Genomic DNA, 10,000 nt, shown 5'->3' on the forward strand with positions numbered 1-10,000 from the left:
TAAGTGAAGATTTGATAACGACGGTGGAAACTGAGAAGAAACAATGATTGCATCACATTCCTGTCATTGCCATTTTATATACATATATATATCTATGTATGTTCTATATAAATAGAAGAAAGGTAGATTAAGGAAACTAAAGTGTTTTTTTTTTTCATTTTGATTTTGATTAATATATTATTCTTTTCGTTTCAATTTTCCCTTGGACTTTCTTGGTCGACCTCTCATTGTCATAATGCATGCTGACATGTGATTCAGGCACTTTTTTACTGACTAGACACTTTTTGCTAATGCATTTCAGTATGTGTGAGAATCATAGGAACTAATAATAATAACTTTCTTCATTGTACTGTAGACTAATGATGACATGTTTCCTTCAGGCATCCAGTCTTAGGAGTTTGTATATAAACAGCTTTTTAAACGCGTAGTGAAAATTCACACTGGAAACCATCCATACACTAACGGTTGAATGATTGACGAAAATGGGTAGTGTTTTCATCAGTGTAAAATTCCCTGGTCAATCGCCATGTCCCTTTTTTTATATATATATATTCACAACTGTATCACTAACCTTAAAATGGAAACTTTTCAAGAAGTACTTATAGGAGTCCATCGGCCGGTTTGTTAAAATTGTGCCAGGCCCGACCTTATGAATTTTCATAAATACAGATGCAGAAATAAAGGCATATCTGTCTATATATCTGATAGATATACATTTGAACTATCTATTTGCCCGGTTGATCTGCATGTCTAGCCTGATAAATATGCATTAAATGCTTTATTTACACGTCAAAGTATGCGAATATTCTTTGGCTCGGACCTCGCACCATTCTGACAAACCGGGAGCATAGCACTGCAATGCAACACCGTACTGTCCAGACAAGCTTCTGGACATTACATTGTACAGAATATCATTGTCTTCGGCCCTCTCAGGCTCTGTGCGTATGTACTCTCTGACATGTGGTTTCGGGAGCTATATATACACACTTTACATGCGTCACAATGTTATATATATATAAATATAATGTATATGTAATATAGGGAAGGGATGACCCAAGGCAGGTTTGATATCACTTGTCCTGTGTGATTTTGATTAAAATGCCTTTGAGATAGAGTATACATGTGGGTTGGTTAGCTACATGTGTTTTTATTTTTCGTTGAAGTTGAATACCTGGTGGACTAGATTTTAATTAGGAAAATCCAAGCATAATAGGAATGTCTATCTAATCAGTAATAAAGTTGTTTTTTTCTATACTTAAATCTATCCAGAAATTAGATGAGAGATTAGATGTACATATATCATGTGATGGAATTCAAATACTAATTATTGAAAAAGGAAAGAGAAAACGAGAAATTGTGATTAAACTTTTCCAAACAAAATTATGCAGAAAGGTGGTGATCGAAAGAATGAACTACAGTGAAAAATATTATACGTGGCTCTTACATCTGTTTCATTTCATTTTAAACCAACATCGCACCGAAGCTCAGGAAAGCTTTTTTTTTTACGAGGTCCAAATAAAGGTGTACAAAATTTTGGATTTTTTTTTTTTTTTTTTTTTTTTTTTTAGTTTTTTTTTTTTTTTTTGGGGGGGGGGATTTTTGTAGATAAGGAAGAATCGGTGTGAAAATCCACTTATGTGAACACCTCGAAAATTTTTATTCAGATATCAGATGGAATTTTGCTTTCCATCTTGTGTTGTAAGGCTTGTAAGGCTTTTTATGTATTTTATGATTATTCGTAGAAGAAGAAAAGAGAAAGAGAGTAAGGATGATATTTAGATAAAATATTCCATATAGGGTTTTCGTCTCACAGCATTTTATAAGTATTTTATTTGTATAAAATGTAGTGCAATTTTTAGGTGTGTTGTATGATCCGGTCAATTCTTGGTTATGTGTGTGTGTGCGTGTCTGCATGTCTGTGCTTGTGTGTGAACGTTTTTGTTTGAAGTCACGTGCGAATGAAGGAATTTTTGTATGTTTTTCCTGTCAATAAAAAAAATTGTCTTAAAAAGTCGAGTTTTCTTTCACAACCAAAAAAAAAAAAAGAAAAAAAAATGTGGGATCTCTTTTTTCTGCAGTAAATTTGAATAAAATAATTTGCTTCAGAGTATATAAAATATTTTCAAAACTGACAGAGCAAAAATCGGAGCCTTTATTTTTTAAGTTGGAAAAAGTTTATGTCTAATGAAATACATTTTTTTCTTTCTTTTTTGTCCTTGGGTCATGCTAACAGAACAAATTCCAAAAATGTTTTTATTGGACTAACCATGTCCAGTGGCATTTTGAAAAAAATATATTATAATAATCATGATATTAATATACTGATGACGACAAGAATAATATGGATAAGGATAACGAGAATGCAGATGATAATGATGTTAATAGAAATTACAATAATAGTGATAATGACTATAATAACAAAAAGGAGAATTATAATGATGATGATTATGATAATAACAATAACCATAATACTACTAATATTGTTGATAATAACGATGCTGATGTTGAGGATAATGATAATTTTAATAGTAATGATAACAATAATGAGAATAAAAATAACAATAATAATGATTATAATAGTAATGATATTAAAGATGGTAATGATAATTATTAAGAATTATGACATCAGTGATAATGAAGATGATAATGATGAAATATGAACAATAACAATAATAAAAAATATTAGTGAGGATAAAAAAGATAATGATAATAACAGTTATACTCATAACAACGATAATGACAATGGTAATAGCAAGAATAATGGTAAAGATAATATATACTGATGAAAATTATAAAGATAATGATAACAATAGTAAAAATGATTGCAGCTACAACAACAAGAATAATGATAATGATGTTTATAACAATAATAATAAAAACAGTAATGAAGATGATGATGACAAAAATAATAATAATGATAGTATGAATACCAATGCTAATACTAGTAATAATGATAATAACACTAACAAAGAAATTATGAAAAGATTATGATAATCCCAACAGTACATTATGAGGAAAATATGAAAAGAATCCTGTATGAATTAAGTCTAGAACAAAAATGATAAAGGAGTGAATAAATATTATTGAAATATTATAAAACGCAGGTAATTAAGTTCATAATGAAGGTCATAAAGAAAATTACAGTACATATTACTATTTTATGAATAATAATATTTTTAGTGGTAATTCAGAGTAACAATCATCACATTACGATTAACAGTGGTAGCAATAATAGTGGTGATAATAGTGATAAAGTTGTTAATTGTAATGGAAGTTCATATACAATCTTATTTTCCTTTTCTAAAATCACTGGCTATATATATCATGTTATATAATATTTATTTTGTTTTTTTTATATATGCATTTATCTTTGTGTTTAATTCTAAATATGTCGTTTTTACAGTTCATTCCGTGATCGCTACGTGAATGACATGAAACAATTTTTTTCAATATTATTATTACCATTCCTTTGTTTTATTCATTCATAAAGATATGTAACTGATCAGATATTTTTCAGAATCGTTCGCTCACATCTGCTGAGAGCGAAGGCCATATTTGTCCAAGAAAGTGTTCAGAAATGCTTCTTTCTCCTGAAAAAAGAAAGAAAAATGTGTGAAATCATTTCTGAAAAAAATTTCACATACACATAATATAATCTTCCAAATCCATGCATACAAGGATACATAAATATACACATAAGTACACACGCGCGCACGTACAAATACACACGTATTTGTATATGTTTATGTATACATGTGTGTGTTTGTGTGTGTGTGTGTGTGTGTGTGTGTGCGTGTGTGTGTGTGTGTGTGTGTGTGTGTGTGTGTGTGTGTGTGCGTGCGTGTGTGTGCGTGCGTGCGTGTGTGTGTGTGTGTGTGTGTGTGTGTGTGTGTGTGTGTGTGTGTGTGTGTGTGTGTGTGTGTGTGTGTGTGTGTGTGTTACAGGAAATATGTAAAACTATGGATTACACGGGAAACCTGAAGTAATCGGGGATTTCATGTAATTGCTGTGACCGATTAGATAAAATCCCTGATTATTTCTGGGTTTACGTGCAATCCCGAGTTTTACATATTCCCTGTAATTTACACACACAAACACACACACACATACACACGTACATATGCACACATACACGAACACAAACAAACAAACAAACACATATATATGTATGTGTGTGTGTATGTGTGTGTGTGTGTGTATCCATGAATCTACACACACACACACACATCCAACCCCTTCCCTTCCCACACCTCCTCCCCCTCCCCTTCCCCTCACCCTGCCCTTCCCATCCCTTTCCCTCCCCACCCCACACCCCTTCCCCTCCCCCTCCCACCCCTCCTCCCCACCCCTCCCCAACCCATCCTTCCCCACCCCTCCCCCTCCACCCCCACCCCTCCCCAACCCATCCTTCCCCTCCCCACCCCCCTCTCACCCCCTTCCCCACCCCTCCCCTTCCCCCTCCCCTTCCCCACCCCCCCTGCCCCTCTCCACCCCACCCTTCCCCTCACCCCTCCCCACCCTCCCCCCACTCACCTGGTTATCCGGGAGCACAGGCCCGAAGACCTCGAGAAGCAGTGGCTCAGCGGTGACGGCCGTGGCGTAGTCCTCGAAGCCAACGCGGCCGTCGTGGTCCGAGTCCAAGCGGCGCATCACCATATCTGTGGGTGGGGGTGAGGGGTGAGGGGGTGGGGTGGGGTGTGAGGGGTGGGGTGGGGTGGGGGTGTGAGGTGGTGGGGTGGGGGTGGGGGTGGAGGGTGAGGGGTGAGGGGTGGGGGGTGAAGGGTGAAGGGTGAAGTATGGAATGGGGTGAAGGGTGAGGGGTGGAGGTAGGGTGTGAGGGTGTTAGGGGTGAAGGGTGGGGGTGAGGGGTGATGGTAAGGGGTGAGGATGAGATGATACGCAATAATCTTAAATATTTCCTAAATTCAATGGCATCTTAATTAGGCTAAGACACACCTCTGGTAAATAACAAACAAACTAACCAGCATTACCAAAAACATAATATTAATAGCAATGATATTTTTTTATTATCAATATTATTATTATTAATCCAGCTTTCCTTCCGCCAACAAATACCCTTTCACGCCTATACTCACTCCCCCTCCTTACCGCTAACCCTCCCCCCCCCCCCCTCACCCACCCTCCTCCCCCGTCCCTCCGACATACACCACCCACCCCTTCTTCCCCCTCTCACTCAGCCCCTTCGCAACGCTCCGCACACCCATTTACCCCCCTTCCCTCCTACCCCCTTCCTCCATTCCCACCCACGCCCACACTCACCGCCCTCATCCTTGACGACCTCCTTGAGTTCCTCTCCTTCTTCCCTTCCCCCTCTTACTCACCCCCTTCCCTCACTCCCACCCACCCATCCCTCCTTCCCCCTCTCACTCACCCCCTTCCCACCCACCCTCACCCCTTCCCTCCACCCACCCCTCCTTCCCCCTCTCACTCACCCCCCTTCCCTCCACCCATCCCCCCTTCCCCCTCCCCCCCCTTCCCACCCACCCCCTCCCCCCTTCCCCCCCTTCCCCCCCCCCACTCACCCACTTCCCCCCTTCCCACCCATCCCCTCCCCTCTTCCCCCCCGCCCACCCCTCACGCCCACACTCACCGACCATATCCTTGACCACCTCCTCGAGCTCTTCCCCGGGCGGCAGGTTCACCACAGCGGACTTCAGGAGGTGGAACATCTCATCTCGGGAGACAAAGCCGTCGCTGTTGTGGTCGAACACGCTGAAGCAGTCTGGAGGGGGAGGGGGGGAAGAGGAAGGGGTAAGTTGAGACGGAATGGGGGATGGGGAGAAGGGAGAGGGGATGGGGGGATGGGGAGAAGGGAGAGGGGATAGGGGATGGGGATGGGTAGGGTAGGGGGAGGGGATGGGTGGGGTAGGGATGGGGGAAGGGGGGATGGGTGGGGTAGGGATGGGGGAAAGGGGGATGGGGATGGGTTGGGTATTGATGAAGGGATGGGGATGGGGAGATGGGAGAGGGGATGTGTGAGGTATGGAAGGGGTAGGGAGAAAGGGAAAGGGGTGTTGGGGGAAGGGGATGGGGAAGTAGAGAAAGGGTAGGGAGAAGGGGAAGGGGATGGGGAAAATGAAGGGGTAAGAGGATGGGACAGGTTGGGGAAGGGAGAAGGGGATGGAAGGGATAGGGGAAAGGGGGAGGGAATAGGGAGAAGAAGAGAGAGGGGATGGGAGGGGCAAGGGGAAGTGGGTAGGAGGAAGGGAAATGGAGAGAAGGGAGAGGGGAAAAAAGTTAAGGAAAGGAGGGGGTTAAAGAGAAGGGAGGAGAGAGGGGAGAGAGGAAATGAAGGGAGAATAGGAAGCAGGCGAGGTGGGGAAAAAGCGAGTGGATAAATATATAAATGAATAAGGGATGAGAGAAGGGAAGGGGAGGGAGAGAGGAGGGAGAGGGTAAAGGGAAGGAGAGAGGAGGGGAGGGAGGGGAAGGAGAGAGGAGGGAGATGGGAAGAAGGAGAGAGGAGGGGGCGGGGAAGGAGAAGAGAGGTGGAGAGGGGTAGGGGGAGGGGGGAAGAGAAGGGAGAAATATATGAATGAAAAAATGTGTGGCTGTAGAGGCGTATACGTATCCTTGTTTATTTCTTTGTTCTTGTGTGTGTCTTGCATGCCTGTTTATGTATATTATATGTGCATTGACTTCAGAATATAAATAATGACCGGATTTCATGATTGTAAAAAATAATCAATAGACAAGAAATTGACTTATTTTGTTTCATAAAAACATGAATAAGCAAATGGATAGATAGACAAAAAAAGATTGAGAAAAAGTGGAGAAGCAGAAAGAAACAGAATAACTGCTAAAAAAAAGGCAAATGAACAGGTAAAGTGTACACAAACGGACTAATTAAAGAACAGGTTCGACTAGCTAGCCACCTGTGCCCGCCCAGCTTCTCACTTTGGTTCCATTGCACACACATACACACACACACACACATACAGATACACGCACACACACACGCACACACACACACACACAGACACACACATACAGATACACGTACACGCACATACACGTACACGCACATACACACACACACACACACAAACACACACACACACACACACACACACACACACACACACACACACACACACACACACACACACACACACAAACACACATAAACAAAAAACAAGCAAATATATATATTTATGTACACGCACATACATACACACACACACACACGCACACACACACACACACACACTCACACACACACACATACACACACACACTTATACATATATATACATGACAATCAACAAACCTCATAAAATTCACAGCCAATACACCCCCGTTGAAAATAACCTCTTAGAAAAATACACTCTATTGTGTTAACCTCCCCAAATTCCCTAACACCGCCCCTAAGCCAGGTCAAAACAGCAATAATCCCGAACTTGGGTCAGATCTCAGTGGAATCCGGGCTCTACAGACAGACAGACAGACAAACAGACAGACAGACGAACAGTAACAGACATCGGGACACGCCATCACAAAAAAGCCAACGACAGAGAGATACCGACAAAAGGAAAGACAGAATAAAAATGCACAGTAGACAGAAAGAAGCCACAAAGGGAAATGGAGATACGACGAAACAGCGATAACCCCCCCCCCCTAAAAAAAAAATGGCCGGCGTGTCCCTGGGATTAACAGTATTTTCCTTCACGTGAGGTGTTTCCCGGCCGAGTTGTGCTTATATTGGTAATTTGTATTATCATTATTGTTATCGTTAGCATTATCATCACTATAATTTGTTTTCATTATTATAATTACTACTATATCATTACTATTATTATCATTATTATTATCCTTATCATTATTATCATAATTTTCATTTTCAATATTACCATCATTACTATTATCTGTTGTTATTATTATTATTATTACTATTATTATTATTGTTGTCATTGTTATTATCATCATCATTATTATAATTTCTATTATTATTGCTATCAATATTATTATTATCATTATCATCATTATTATTACGGTTTCTATATTGAATCCGTAATAATATCATTGTTGTCATTATTATTATCATCATTCTTATCGTTATTATCATTATTATTATCATTATTAATATTATTAACTTTAAAACTGCCATAAATTATCGTTAAAAAAATGACATCCTTCCTATCTCACCTTGTTTGGTCCCAAAAGCGTGAGAAGTTTTATGTTTTTATTCTTTTTATTCTATTTTTTTTTTTTTTTCTTGACCCACCAAAACCACGAAGGAAATAAATGAGAAAAGACGGTCCACACTGTCGAATTCCATGTTGCTAATCACGCTTTGATACCTACCCAGACTTGCCAAGCGCCGAGGAATGTTGCTCTAATTTAACCAATACGTTGGGCCGTGTACCAGAGCCGAATCTCAGTGTCTTTCCGGACAGACAGACAGACAGACAGATTAACAGACAGTGGGAGAGGTCAGACAGAGAGGTTTCACAGCCCACATCCAAAGCCAAAGACATAAAGGGAGAAATGGATAGACAGATAAAGACACAGCTAGCCAGACACATATCCAAAACGCCAGAAAATACGAGAAACAGAAACACAAAACCCATATAGAGATAGACATTGATAGACAGACATAGACAACTACAAAGAGCAAATGTCCTCATCAGAATACACCCGAGGTCGCTGCTAGATAGACAGACAATTACAGACAGGCGAACAGACAGACACAAACCCAAACTCTTGAACAAAACCCAAAGAGACAGAGAGAGAGAATTCCCACAATTAGCCACATAAGCCACTATAAGCCACTCTTATGGTAGGCTTCAGGGGGAAGCTCTTAAACAAAGACACATACATAGACAGACACCATTGAGAGAAAGACAGCCGTAGACAAGTACCGAGAGAAAAACAGACACAGACAGTTAAATATACAGCAAAAGACAGACACAGACAGGCATACATACCGAAAAAGACAAAGAAATAATCAAAGCGACAAAGGCAAGCGAACAGATACACAGTCAGGAAAAAGCAACGAAGAGAAAGACACACAGATCCAGAAAGACATGAAAGAGACAGCCAAACAGACACAAAAAAGCCTAAAAGAGCAAGAGGTCTCACAAACGAAGGAAAGCCACAAAAAGAAAAACCCAGAGCCAGAAAGGCAAGCCAAAAAATAAAAAAATAAAAACTGAAATGAGACCACAACAACAACAAATAAGAAAGAAAGCCAATGTCTCACAGTCGCTCGAGTGACACCCTTCCTCCCTCAGAAAATAAAATAAAGCAAATAAATAAAACAATGATAATAAATAGATAAATAAACAAACTAGAGGGGGACGGAAAACGAGCAGTTTAAGGGGACCGTCGAAAAAAAAACAGACAGTCCCCTTAAGATTGCCAAGGGTCTCACAGTCGATCTTCTCGTCGAGTGTCCTGGAAAGCCCCAGAAAGACAGCCAGTATTACCCCTCCCCCCTAATGAAATAAATAAGTAAATAGACAAATAAATAACTAAATAGAAGGGACGGAAAACGAACAATTTAAGAAAGCCAAGAGGTCTCACAGTCTCTCTTCCAGAAAGAGAGACAGGCAATAATCTCCCAAAGAAAATAAATAAATAAATAAATAAATAATAATAAATAATAATAATAACAAATAAATAAATAGAACGGAAAACAAGCAGTCTAAGAAAGCCAAAAAGCCAAAAGGGCGTCTCACAGTCGATCTTCTCGTCCAGCCCCAGAAAGGAGGACAGGCAAAAAATAAAAATAAAAATAAAAAAATAAAAAATCATAAATAAATAAATAAATAAAATAAAATAAAATAATAATAATAACAACAAATAAATAAATAGAACGGAAAACGAGCAGTCTAAGAAAGCCAAAAAGCCAAAAGGGGGTCTCACAGTCGATCTTCTCGTCCAGCCCCAGAAAGAAAGACAGGCAAAAGATAATAATAATAATAATAATAATAATAAAATAAAACAATAATAAAAAATAATGATAGTAAATACATAA

At 39.7% G+C, this 10,000-nt stretch overlaps 1 protein-coding gene across 2 annotated transcripts in view; it reads right to left on the reverse strand.

Moving 5' to 3' along the window:
* Positions 1-3,378: 3,378 nt before the first annotated feature.
* LOC138867996 (calaxin-like) overlaps positions 3,379-10,000 on the reverse strand; it is a 35,922-nt gene continuing 29,300 nt past the window's right edge. For both annotated transcript variants that reach the window (XM_070145442.1, XM_070145441.1), the window contains exons 4-6: positions 5,612-5,743; positions 4,534-4,658; positions 3,379-3,590 (exon numbers count right to left, since the gene is read on the reverse strand). In XM_070145442.1, the coding sequence (XP_070001543.1) occupies positions 3,528-3,590; positions 4,534-4,658; positions 5,612-5,743 (320 nt within the window). In that variant the 3' untranslated portion in view covers positions 3,379-3,527. The remainder of the gene's footprint in view (positions 3,591-4,533; positions 4,659-5,611; positions 5,744-10,000) is intronic.

The sequence above is a fragment of the Penaeus vannamei genome, chromosome 33 (genome assembly GCF_042767895.1).
Source record: "Penaeus vannamei isolate JL-2024 chromosome 33, ASM4276789v1, whole genome shotgun sequence".
Classification (NCBI taxonomy): Eukaryota; Metazoa; Arthropoda; class Malacostraca; order Decapoda; family Penaeidae; genus Penaeus; species Penaeus vannamei.